We start from the raw sequence: 13,915 nt of genomic DNA, 5'->3' as shown, positions 1-13,915 counted from the left end.
TCAGCGTAGTTTCTCTTCATTTCGAATAAATCTTTCGGTGCATTCGCAGCAATACTTTAATACTGGGACCTTAGCTTAGCCTTTTGGGTGAGAGTAAGAGTCCCGGCTCCTGAGCTTTGAAGCGTATTATGAACTGATCGATAATGGATAATGAATAAAGAAGATAGAACAATCTCCTCCTATAACAAGTGGGAGATCCTAGTCTATATAACGCGTTAATTTAAACAATAAAGTGCGATCGTATTCTACAAAATGCGTTTGTTAACGCGGATGAAAAAGTCAAAAGCGATCGCAGCAGGATGCGCGTTCACGCGAGGGGGTGGGGGGGTGAGCCTCTTGCGTAGGAGTCGGATTTGGGCACAACACCGGCTCGGGAGCTTTTATACCCGTGGTCCACACGAGAAAATGACGCAGAAATGACGCGATGAGGAAGCGGAACAGTCGCCGGCGTCTTTTTTCCAGCCATACCACAGATGAACAGCGGGTTGGCCAAATTTGCGCATTTTCCATCCCGGGCAACCACGGGCAAAAAAAACCCGCAAAATTTTAGCCGTGATTCAGCCGCAAACGGCTGTGTGACCGGCCCCTTAATGATCTATCTTTTCCTTTGCAGGCCATTTTTGAGTTAGCTCAGGGTGAGCAAGATCTAGTGGAGGATCTCAAGTTGGCAAAAAAGGTCAACTAAAACCCTTTTGGGTATTTTCTGTATATACACAGCCCGTTCCAATCTTTGTGTGCGTGTAAACATAAATGTGTGCACTGCAGGCCTACCACGACCCCATGTTGAAACTGTCCATCATGACTGAGCAAGAACTGAACCAGATCTTTGGTACCCTGGACTCACTGATCCCGCTTCATGAAGGTAGAACACACTATAAGTATACTAATCCAATTCTCATATTGACCCCCAAGTGATGATTGAAGGCATGTTTTTTTAATTTATTCTTTTTAACGTCCCAGACTTGCAAAGTCACCTCTGCGAGGCCAGGAAACCAGATGGGTCCACCGAACTCGTGGGGCAACTCCTGATCGATTGGGTGAGGATGACTTGTTGCTGCTTATACTTTGTGTTCATGAACCAAGTGGGTTGGTTGCATCCCTTAATCACAAAGGTCGTAGAGGCACCATTTCTTGTGGTGTGTCTTGGGCAATACAGCCTGGTGGCGCCCATCACTCTCCATGCCAAGTACAGAAATTAAAGTTAGTTTGTAAACTGATGCCAATTAAAGCATGAATTTACTGCGACTGGCAACAGCTGTGAAAGCAGAAGTCAACTTGAAGGGTCCTTGTGTAATTTTTGACCATTAGATGTATTGTCTAGTGCGGGTGTGCTTATTATGTAGATCGCGATCTACCAATGGATCAATGAGGTAGTACTGGTAGATTACGGGAAAGTATTGTTCTTCTAAAACCTATATTGTTTTAATTAATAAGCAAAAATACATGCATTTTTTTAAAATACTTGTAGGTTGAGGGATCAGGTGTGAATTTCTTATTAGAAGTTGCTTTTTCCTCTGTTACCATTGCAAGTTCAAAATCAATTGATGTCTTCGCTCCTTATTTTGAGTGTAAACTTTAAAATAATCAGTACCAGCCCAAGATGATCGGACAACCTTTCTTAAGCGACAGTGTATAATTTAGCGCCTCCTAGTGGTAAAAAAAAAATTCATTTGAAAAAACAATTTAATCAAATGATAAGCAAAAATACATGAACTATCATGTAAATGTAGCAAATATTTGAGACATTTGATTTAATTTATATAACAAATTCCAGAAACATGCATGTCAGGTTAATTGGCCGATCCAAATTGTCCCTAGGTGTGAATGAGCAATTGAGTTGTCTGTCTCTGTGTGGCCTGCGACTGGCTGGCAACCGGTTCAGGGTGTCCCGAAGATAGCTGGGATGGGCTCCAGCATCATCGCGACCCTATAAGCGATGTAAATAATGGATGGATGGATAGCCTCACCTAGAGGAAGCTAACATCAGTGTCTGCCATCTTGTCGCTACGGGTGCCCAAAATCATCAAAAAGGTTGGGTGAAAAATGAAAAGTGAAATGACGTGTTGATTACCTTGAGTCCTTGTAGTTTGTGTTTGCTTTAAAGAACTCGTTTTCATTTGCACTACCAATACAGCAACATCTAGGGGGCAAATATTACAGAGTCTCTTTAAAAAAAAAATAACAAAAGAACACAAACTTACATTTAAAGATTTTATTAGCAGTGTTCTCGTTTCCCGCGTCCCTGCGTCCTAGACGCATTATTTTTGCTGGGGACGCATAGTGTCAAATCAACGTGCGTCCCCAGGACGCAACTTTTTTGACACGAAATTGTCATTATTACCCGATTACTTTTTTTTAACAAAGATTTACCGCACTCCAAACTTTTTGTCAGGCAGATCCGCCATTGTTATTTTGGTCTCGCGGTTCGAGTTTTCGTCTGCACGCCCATTTTGGCAAACGAGATCTCGTTGCTTCGAGATGACGTCATTGTTGTGCTGCTTGTCGTTGAGTGAAGGTTAAGTATGCATACCTGTCAACCTGTACGTTTTTGCCGTACAAAGTACGTTTATTATGCATTTTAAGATGTGTACGACGTACAAGAAAATCTGTACGGAAAAATGCAAATTTGTCAATTATGGCTACCATCCGGTATACACCGACTGTCACGAAAACGACAAATCATTCAAGTCAAACGAGTTCGGGTTGTGTAGTAAAAAACCGTCTCTTTTTAGAGAAGCGGCTTTTTCGGCTCAACTCATTAAAGAGAGCCGGCTCTCAAACGGCTCACTTGCTTTGATGCATTATATTACGAACTATTATGTTGTATAAAGAAGTTAAGAAAAAAAGGAAGTATAAAAAGATAAAATTAAAAAAGACAGGTTTGTGGTTATCCCTTTAATCAGTATATCACCAACAATAATTTAATGCAGAAAATGAATTAATCATTTGAATAAGAAAATGTATTATTCTACTTAATTATATTTGCATGTATTTTTTCCTTCTACAGTGAAAGTCCAAGCTACTTAATTTTTGAACTTTTTTTCATAATAAATCTCATTCATGTCGAGCAACTCAGTGTCTCACAACAAAATGTTCATTAACCATATATATGATTTAAGGAAGGGCAGCACGGCGGCGCAGTGGTTAGCACTTGTCATGGGTACCTGTTGTGGGTTCAAATCCAGTTCCAGACTTCCTGTGCGGAGTTTGTATGTTCTCCCCGTGCTTGCGTGGGTTTCCTCCGGGCACTCCGGTTTCCTCCCACGTTCCAAAAACATGCATTTCAGGTGAATTGGCCGGTCCAAATTGTCCCTAGGTGTGAATGAGTGAGTGAGTTGTCTGTCCCTGTGTGCCCTGCGATTGGCTGGCAACCAGTTCAGGGTGTCCCCTGCCCACTGCCCGATGATTGCTGGGATGGGCTCCAGCACCCCTGCGACCCTACTAAGGATAAGCGGTGTAGCTAATGAGATGAGATGAGATGATTTAAGGAAACACATGTACAATATAATATGTTAAACTACATAAATAAACATGTCTGAAAAAAAAAATGATTTTTTTTTTTTTTTGGTATTTTGTAAGGGAAAATAGGACAGTTTGTAAGGGCATGGAGCCGTGGAGGTTGACAGGTATGAGTATGCCTCCGAAAAAACAATTGGTATTAGGTGAAAATCAACACAAAATTGGTAATTTCTTCAGTGTCAGTAATAAGTCGAAACAACATCAAGTGATAACAACAATAATTCCGGCTCGAAAAAACGGCGGAGAAATTCTTCGGAAGATCGCGGAGGCAAGGAAAACACGTGTTGAAGCGAACGATTCGACGAAAGAAAATAAACAAAAGAATACTCCTAGCAAGAAAAGGACTTTTCTGCCAAAATTGACTAACTTATATTCTTGTGACGCTATGAGGAGGATGATAATGGATTGGACCTTGAAAAGGCATTACAACAGTGGCGGGACAGCAAACCACAAAGAATATATGAACTGAAAAATCTGTAGTGATAACTGCTTTGTATTACCAATTAACTGTGATGATTAAAAGTGCATGAACATATAGACTAATATTTCAGCAATATTATTTGGCATAATGTACAATATTTTTGTGAACTGAAAAATCTTAAGTGATAACTGCTTTGTATTACCAATTAACTGTGATGATTAAAACTGAATGAATATATAGATTTATGTTATATATTTGTCGCCGATTTACAATTTTAACCTCGATAACAATAAATTTTGGGGACCCATAGATCTCTGTTGGGACCCATAGATTTTTGAGCATGCGAGTCCCCGGGACCCATCACTTTTCAGAGGTAAAATGAACACTGCATTAGTAAAGTGCAAACAATCAATTTTCTTCTTTTCTGATATAAATAAAAAATAGCACAAAACTTCAAAAAGTGTGTACAGTAAATCTCAAGATATTTCATGGTATCAAAATTGCTATTGTTGCACAATAATCTGCTGATATCTAGATTCAATTGAGACCAACAAAATTGTGTTTGCGCTTTCCCGTGTTCGTGCAGCTGCCGTGTCTGTCGTCGTACACGGCCTACTGCAGCAACCAGGTTTGGGCCAAGGCCCTGCTAGACCAGAAAAAGCAGGACCGGCGGGTTCAGGACTTCCTGCAGCGCTGCCAGCAGTCTCCATTCAGCAGGAAGTTAGACTTGTGGAACTTCCTGGATATCCCGCGCAGCCGGCTGGTCAAGTACCCGCTGCTGCTCCGAGAGATCCTCAAGCACACTCCCGACCAACACCTAGACCACCCGCACCTAGACCGGGCGGTAAGGGAAAACCCCGGACTGTCCAAAATCGATTACATAAAATCAGTGTTACTGAAAAAAAGTTAGTAGTTACAGTTTATAGTTGCTTCATTTAAAAGGTAATTGTTATTTTAGCATATGAGGGCTCAAATAATTTAAAAAGAGAGCAAAAGCAATTTTCTATCATTCACTCACCTAAAATATTTTTAAAATCAAATTGGATTGAAATACAATGAAATCAGATGCAAAAATCGATTAACAATAAACAACACTTTCTTTAAGGACAAGTAATGCACAGTAAAAAAAATACCCAATGATTCATAATGTATGATACAATAACGTACAGTATGTCATAAAAGTGAGTATACACCTCATATTTCTGCAGAGATATCATAATGTTTAGTTGAACAAAACTGAACAAACATTGCTTTGACACAATGAAAGGTAGTCCGTGTAAAGGTTATATAGCAGTGTACATTGATTTTAAAATTATTCATTTAATTCCGAAATTAATATGACAAAATTGTTTGTGCCATCACAGATACAGCTGGTCCAGAGCGTAGTGGCTGACATCAACAGGCACGCGGGCGAATCCGAATGTCAGTTCTACAAGGACCGGCTGCTCTACACCGAAGTTGGCTACAGGGACGCTCTTATCGAGCGCTCCAAGACACTAAGTTGCCACGGCGAGCTCAAGAACAACAGAGGACTGGTTAGCATTAACTCTCAATTTCTGCACACATGGTTTGCAAATCCTGAGGAGCAGAATCAAAAATCTAATGTTACATTTGAGCCTTAACTGAGGATTATGTTAACAATCAGTCATTATTTTATTTATTTTTAATCAGAAAAATAAATAATAATATGGTAATACTTTAGTTAAGCCCGAAGGAATGACATGGGTCCCCTGCTACCCATGGGCCATTACCTGTGAGAGGGGCCAAAAGTTTGGGTTTGAAGAGAGCCAGGCGGCAGCCAAAGAAGAGAACCTTGAGTTTCCTGCGGTAAGTGGTGCAAAGCCGGTGTGGGAATATGATTTGACGCCCGGCTCAAACTTTGTACGTTAGTTTTCACCCAGGTTCATGAGAGGTCAGCTTCTGTCCGCCTTTGAGTGGGGGAACGAGGCCTGAGTATTGTTTGTGCTTATGCATCAAACAGCAGGTCAGAGTACCAAACCTTCTTTGACTCTTTAGAAGGGGTTCTGGATAGTGCTACTACTGGAGACACTCTTTCTGCTGTAGGTCTGAAATGATTGTGTGGGCAATGACAGTGAGACCTAGGGGAGGTTGATTAGGATTGATGTTTCATATATATGTGCACTTGGCACTAGAACACCCGAGGCCACAGATGACTGATCAACTTTGTACAGGGAGTGCAGAATTATTAGGCAAATGAGTATTTTGACCACATCATCCTCTTTATGCATGTTGTCTTACTCCAAGCTGTATAGGCTCGAAAGCCTACTACCAATTAAGCATATCAGGTGATGTGCATCTCTGTAATGAGAAGGGGTGTGGTCTAATGACATCAACACCCTATATCAGGTGTGCATAATTATTAGGCAACTTCCTTTCCTTTGGCAAAATGGGTCAGAAGAGGGACTTGACAGGCTCTGAAAAGTCAAAAATAGTGAGATATCTTGCAGAGGGATGCAGCACTCTTAAAATTGCCAAGCTTCTGAAGCGTGATCATCGAACAATCAAGCGTTACATTCAAAATAGTCAACAGGGTCGCAAGAAGCGTGTAGAAAAACCAAGGCGCAAAATAACTGCCCGTGAACTGAGAAAAGTCAAGCGTACAGCTGCCAAGATGCCACTTGCCACCAGTTTTGCCATATTTCAGAGCTGCAACATCACTGGAGTGCCCAAAAGCACAAGGTGTGCAATACTCAGAGACATGGCCAAGGTAAGAAAGGCTGAAAAACGACCACCACTGAACAAGACACACAAGCTGAAACGTCAAGACTGGGCCAAGAAAAATCTCAAGACGGATTTTTCTAAGGTTTTATGGACTGATGAAATGAGAGTGAGTTTTGATGGGCCAGATGGATGGGCCCGTGGCTGGATCGGTAAAGGGCAGAGAGCTCCAGTCCGCCTCAGACGCCAGCAAGGTGGAGGTGGGGTACTGGTATGGGCTGGTATCATCAAAGATGAGCTTGTGGGGCCTTTTCGGGTTGAGGATGGACTCAAGCTCAACTCCCAGTCCTACTGCCAGTTTCTGGAAGACACCTTCTTCAAGCAGTGGTACAGGAAGAAGTCCGCATCCTTCAAGAAAAACATGATTTTCATGCAGGACAACGCTCCATCACACGCATCCAAGTACTCCACAGCGTGGCTGGCAAGAAAGGGTCTAAAAGAAGAAAAACTAATGACATGGCCTCCTTGTTCACCTGATCTGAACCCCATAGAGAACCTGTGGTCCCTCATCAAATGTGAGATTTACAAGGAGGGAAAACAGTACACCTCTCTAAACAGTGTCTGGGAGGCTGTGGTTGCTGCTGCACGCAATGTTGATCGTGAACAGATCAAAGCACTGACAGAATCCATGGATGGCAGGCTTTTGAGTGTCCTTGCAAAGAAAGGTGGCTATATTGGTCCCTGATTTGTTTTTGTTTTGTTTTTGAATGTCAGAAATGTATATTTGTGAATGTTGAGCTGTTATATTGGTTTCCCTGATGAAAATAAATAATTGAAATGGGTATACATTTGTTTTTTGTTAAGTTGCCTAATAATTATGCACAGTAATAGTCACCTGCACACACAGATATCCTCCTAAAATAGCTAAAACTAAAAAAGCCCCACGCCAACTTCCAAAATATTCAGCTTTGATATTAATGAGACTTTTGGGTTCATTAAGAACATGGTTGTTGTTCAATAATAAAATTAATTCTCAAAAATACAACTTGCCTAATAATTCTGCACTCCCTGTAGTTTTGTGTGCACTCAAGGTTTCTTCATTTTCCACATGTTGGGGTTTTTGAGTTTTTCCTTGCTCTCATGTAGGTTTTAGATCAGGGTATGGTGTAATAATAATCCGTAGTTTGCAATAATCTGTAGTCTGTGCAGCCCTTTGAGACTTCTTGTAATTAAGGGCTATACAAATAAACATGACTTGAACCGACTTGACTTGGCACCAGAACACCCGAGGCCACAGATGACTTATCAACTTTGTAGTTGAATCATCGGACTTGCAGCTGCATGATTTGGACACATGCTTACCTGGCAGAATTTCACCCATGTCTCAAAGGATGTGCGAACAGACATTCGAGTCAGAGTGGACCATGTTCCATGCCTCCATTGACGAGGTGACTAATCAGAGCTGTGGCGGTAGCATGGTCGGTGCCTGCCATGGCTGAACCCCTTATGTTAGACACTGGCAGTAAGGATGCTGTCAAGCTGAAGAAGGAGTCCTATTGTCATTTTTGCCTCTGGGACTCTGGAGGCAACAGACAAATCTTCAGACATGGAGGGCATTCTGGAGGGTTTAAGTAAAATCTGGCGTCTCAGTAGAGAAAAACAGTACACAATTAACAATGTTTAAAGTGGAGATGGAGCGCTGCGGACCTTGACATTGTAATACAGTTGGTAAAACTACTTATCTTCTCTATTCAACTAATACATCTTCCTTTTAAAAAAGTAGCGTCTGGTGGCTTGTGGGTGGGCTCTCCTGAGGGATGACATCTGCTAGGATTTAATTAAGGCTCTGGATATTGTGGGTCTGTTGACAAGCCACTGCAACATCACATGTAAACCAGAGACAATATCTCTGGATTGGCAGACTGCGGTCGTCGTGCCCGTATTTCAGAAGCTTGCGTTTCAGCTCCAGGAGAATCACACTACTCAGCCTCCCTGCTGACTTCTATTCAGGGGAACTAAAAGGGAAGGAAGTTAAATATCAGATTTCAGGTGGAGCAGGCTGATTTTTGTCCTAGCCCTGGAACAGTGGATCAGCTCTGCACACTGTGCTGTGTCCTTGAGGAATCATGGCAGTTTGAAAATTAATGTGTTTTGTGTATTTGGAGAAAGCATTTGACCGTGTTCCTTAAGCCCTGTGCTGTTGCTCAATGAGTATGGGGTGTTGAGGGGTTGTCACATCCCTGCATGTTTGGTGCCAGAGTTTGGTCCACTTTGCCGGCAGGAAGTTGTATTAGTCTTCCGTGAGGGTTTGACTTTGGTCACCGATTCGGTTCATAACCTTTATGTCCAAAATTTCTAAGTGCAGCTGAGGTGTAGAAAAGGTCTTGTTTGGTGGCCTCAGCATCACATCTCTGATTTTTGCAGATTATGTGGAGCTTTTGACTTCCTCAAACCGTGATATTAAACTCTCACTATTGCGGATAAAAAAAGGGTGGCAGGCCTCGTCTGGGATGGGAATGCGATCTGGCCCCAAGTGGAGGAGTTCAAATATCTCAGGATCTTGTATACGTGTTAGGGCAGGATGAAGCCAAAGAGCGACAGCCGGATTGATGCAGCATCTGACATTATGCAGAGCCTGTTTTGGTCTGTGGTGGTAAAGAAAGATCTGAGCTAAAAGAAAAAGCTTTTACCAGTCAATCTACATTTCTACCCTCATCTATGGTCCAGATTATGAGTCGTGACCAAAAGAATAAGATCCTAAATACAAGCGGATGAAATGAGTTTCCTCCCCAGGCTCTCCCATAGAGATAGGGTAGAACCTCGGTCATTAGGGAGGAACTTAGTGTAGAGCCACTGCTCCTCCGTATTTATAGGAGCCAGTTCAGGTGGCTCATGCATATGGTAAGGATGAAAATGAATGGATGGACTGATGGGTGAATAATAATTATCGGTAATTGGTGTTGGTATTGGTGTACTCAAAGAGTAAATAAATACATGGAGGAGTATTTGACATCCCATAATCCAAAGTAAAGAATGGCCCTCATCAACACAATAGTTTTAAATGCCAGATAAATTTGATAATTGTTGATTGTGCTTGAATAAATAATTAATACATATCTACTTAGAATATGGAGAACCCCAACTAATATCTAACTATGACATTTATTCTCTTTTCGTTGTGTAGAAGCTCCACGTGTTCCTGTTCCAGGACGTGCTGGTTATCACCCGGTCAATGACGCTCCATGAGCAGCCTGTCAGCTACCAGCTTTGCCGGCAACCAATCCCCATTCGACAGCTGAGCCTAGAGGACCTTTTGGACGGCGAGATGAGAGTGGGTGGCTCCATCCGAGGAGCTTTCAGCAACAATGAGCGCAGTCAGTAGTGACATAATCCATCATTTATTGCTTATGTCAGGGGGCATACATTGTAGAAATACTGCAGACATTCGACAAGGCCAAATGCCTACATACTTTAAAAAATGAGAAAAAATATCCGTGTAATAAAACCCCTTCCTCCAATAAAAAATATTTAAAACGACTAGATGAATAACCCTTAAAAACAAGAGTACTGTAAAATTCGAACTATAAGGCACTATTTTGAAGGAAAAAAATCACTTTGTACCCACAAAATCCGCACCTGACTACAAGCCGCATGTGCCCACATTGAAACATGATATTTATAAAGAAAGACGGTACACAGAGTTCTGATAATATACGGTTCCTTAACCCCTTAATGTTACGACTGCCCGCCGGGCTGCCGCCGGACATTTAATGAACAAATTCGAGTCTGTATGATGTCACCAGTCACTAAAATATGTCATGCCTTATATCATTGGAAAGCTTAAAATTCTTGGTATTCAAAATATCACAGAAACATCACAATCAGTCTGAAACAAGATACCCAAAAAACTATAAAGCCGAGCTAACTCACCAATACGTCACTGGCCGTCTTCAACTTCTTTGAATGTCCGCAAAAATGGCTTTGTTACATCAAGGACAATCCATAGAATTTAACAGTGTAAAATATTTACTCACAATACACACGATAATGCCAACAGATAAATAGGAATACGCCATAAACATTTCTGCTTCGTTCGAAGTTGCTTCTCGTAGTCCGTTCATTTCGCCACATTATTTCCGTTTACAAATTAACAGACTTGTAAAAATATTTTTGAATGACACATTTTCCATGATGAGGGTTTGTTCATGCTAGTTTCATTCATGCACAAACTTGCGTCTTTCTTGACACATATATTCCACATGTCTCACTATTACCTTTACTACTCAGGTCCGTTTGAAAAAAAGGCATGAATTTGCCATGTAGTTGCATAAGCCGCAGGGTGAAAAGCTAGGGGGAAAAAAAGTCAGTTTACAGTCCGAATTTTACGGTAGTTCTTCAAATGCTGTTTTTTCTGTAATTGTGCAGCATTTTTGCTTGTATTTATTAGCGATTTTTAAGAAAGCCCAAGATGGCCTAAACCAGAGGTCTCAAACTCGATTTTCCCAAGGACCGTTGGAAACAGAGTCTGGGTGAGCCTGAGCCACATCAGCGGTTTCAAAAGAAAAGCTCTGATACGAACACTACCAAAATTCTTATAATGTAAACATTTGAAAATTGTCATCTCGATTCTATCACCCCGTAATAGTTTGCATGTGCAAAAAGGAATGAGCTGATGGTAGCGGTGAGCAGTCAAAAGGTGAGCGATCTTTAGGGGTCTCTAGTAGTAGCCCCTGGGCCTGCTCATGACCTGGATTGTCTTTCGTGTAGCGAGCGACTTTTGTTTTGAATGAAACTCTTATATTGAAATTCTTGTGTTTCAAGGTACTCATGTTTACTTACTGTAATTAGCTTGGTTTGTGTCTTTGCAGCAAAGAACTTCTTCCGTGTGTCCTACCTGATTTCGGGTGGTGCGTCCCAGAGTCACTGTTTCCAGGCAAGCGATGCCTTCAACAAGCAGCAGTGGATGAATTGCATCCGCCAGGCCAAGGAAGCAGCAGAGGCAGAAGCAGCTCACAAAAATGGCCTTTGTTTCCCGAATGACGGCTTGTCAGAGACAGAGACAGAACATGAACCGGATGCACTGATAGAGGGCAACAAAAGGCAGTGTGAAGAAGGCAGAAATAGGAAAGCAAAGAAAAGGGATACCAAAGATGAATCCCTTGCAGACATTCATACTGAAATCGAGTTGGGGATCAAAATGGAGGATGACCCATGTGAGAGACACAATAATGATGCTGATGAGGAAATGAAAAAAACATTTGAAATAGACACCAAAGATGAGGTGTACATACAATGCTGATGTTTGCCCTTTACAAACTAGCAGAAAGGCGTCTTCACACCTTTCAACCCTGAGTGACCAAAATCGTACTAGTCACGCTCAATAATTGTATTTTTTCCGAAAGTTGTATTCTTTTTTTCTTTTGGGATTGTATGAAATAGGTGTAAAATACAGGTTCCAACAGTAAAAGGTCCAATTCAGTGTCGAACTCAGTTTAGCTCTGGGGTGGTATCCAAATGTTCTGTTTGAAGGCGGGCCAGATCCGTAAAAGAATATAAACTCCAAATTTATATCATTCAGCTTAACATTAGTTACCTACCCTATATAACATGACTGCGGATGACAAGGGATCTTTTCTAAACACATTTATTCACAAAAAATGGGGAAAAGAGATCTTCCCCTTTGGCATTACCTGGTTTATTTTAACAGTACATCCAGTAAATTCAGTTTTACACCTGAACTAACTCACCATGTTATACAAACTTGACACTGCCCTCTAGCAGCCTGACAGAGCACTTGGTTTGCAATTATTTAAAAAATATATTTTTGATAGAAATGACCAAGAGCCTTGCTTCTTACTTTGACATACTCAGAAATGTATGGCGGATTAAATCATTCAACTGGCCAGATCCAGCCTACGGGCCGTATGTTTGACATGGCTGCAGAAAGGCACACCCATCAGTAAAATTTGTTGTAGGTCAGCCTAAAAAACAGATTTTTATATTCTTTAGGGATTTTGGTAAATAAGTGTAAAAATATTTTGTGTAGATCAGCACTGAGGGGGCTAAAAACTCAATCACTTGCAATGGGCATGTTGAGGGTTCTTTTTTTGATTCCATTATTTATTTCAAACACTCGTAACGGGACTGCAAGGCGTTTGACGCAAAAATGTTGATCTGGTAGTCTTTTTAAGAGGTAATTCTGCCCAATGTGAAAATTCAAAGGCAGTAATCACGGAAGCAAACCAATACGCACAAACACACACAGATTGCGAAACAATCATTAAAGAAAATTACTTTTACAGAAATAAAACAATTTTCACATAATGTAGGCAAAAGACAACCATCATAAAGGGACAGTGTGTATTATTTAACGCCTTCTAGTGGTAACAATATTGATTAATACAATACAAAAAAAATACATAAACCATCATAAAAAAAGATGATTTCTTGTACTATCAATATGCATCTTATCAACATTAAATGAGGCTCACCTAACGGGAGCTGACATGATTGTCCACAATCTTGCTGCTACGGGTACCCAAAAGGGTTGGCCCAAAAAGGAGATGTAAAGTTGTGCGTTTTGATCACTTTGTATCTACGTAGATTGTATTTTTCCTTGTGCTTTTTGGCACCCGTTTTCATTTGCACAACACCATATGGCAACACCTAGCAGCCAAAAATATACACAATTCAATGAAAATTAAATTATATTCCTGCATGCAATCTTATTGACAATTCAGCAAAAATTTGTATACATTCAAAGAGATCGTATGAGTTTACAAGCATGTGTCCTATGCGTCTGGTCAACGTAGGAACAATACCAAAGAGACTTTTACCAAAGTCACTGACTGTTGTCACTTTAAAAACATACCTTTCCTGTCCACCTTTGATGTTTTGTAAATGGAATAGAAGACATGCCCGAATTGCTTCTGCATTTATGACTGATGAGGATGCATACTTCTGATCACCATTGTAAAGCATTACGGTCCCATTAAAGCCTTTAAAATGTACTCTTTATTGGATTATGCACTGTGTTTTTCTGGTTTGTGGTTCTGTCCAACAAAAAAAGGGGGAGGAGTTTAGATATGACCACCATTTTTCATAGGCAGTCGGGTAGGCTACCCTAGATGTGAAAAATACCCCAAAAAGCCGACTCTGAACTTATGGTTTCGATGACTCTACATTGTTTTCAATAAAGACATTCCGCTTTCCCAGGCCAGAACGACATTGAATATCAACACCAATTAGGGATTTTAATCTCCATCTGGACTCAGACTTACTCAAAAATTGTTTCGC

At 40.9% G+C, this 13,915-nt stretch overlaps 1 protein-coding gene across 6 annotated transcripts in view; it reads left to right on the top strand.

Annotated features, from left to right (window-relative positions):
• Positions 1–13,641, top strand: part of arhgef3 (Rho guanine nucleotide exchange factor 3) — a 51,114-nt gene extending 37,473 nt beyond the window's left edge. For all 6 annotated transcript variants that reach the window (XM_088337619.1, XM_088337623.1, XM_088337622.1 and 3 more), the window contains 7 exons: positions 614–676; positions 766–862; positions 961–1,037; positions 4,527–4,784; positions 5,305–5,475; positions 9,804–9,993; positions 11,488–13,641. In XM_088337619.1, coding sequence (XP_088193745.1) covers positions 614–676; positions 766–862; positions 961–1,037; positions 4,527–4,784; positions 5,305–5,475; positions 9,804–9,993; positions 11,488–11,918 — 1,287 coding nt within the window. In that variant the 3' untranslated portion in view covers positions 11,919–13,641. The remainder of the gene's footprint in view (positions 1–613; positions 677–765; positions 863–960; positions 1,038–4,526; positions 4,785–5,304; positions 5,476–9,803; positions 9,994–11,487) is intronic.
• Positions 13,642–13,915: the final 274 nt, after the last annotated feature.

Source organism: Urocampus carinirostris, chromosome 6 (genome assembly GCF_059441175.1).
Source record: "Urocampus carinirostris isolate Australia breed hairy pipefish chromosome 6, RoL_Ucar_1.0, whole genome shotgun sequence".
Taxonomy (NCBI): Eukaryota; Metazoa; Chordata; class Actinopteri; order Syngnathiformes; family Syngnathidae; genus Urocampus; species Urocampus carinirostris.
Note: the sequence above shows the minus strand (reverse complement) of the source record. Positions and strands in the feature narration are given on the sequence as shown.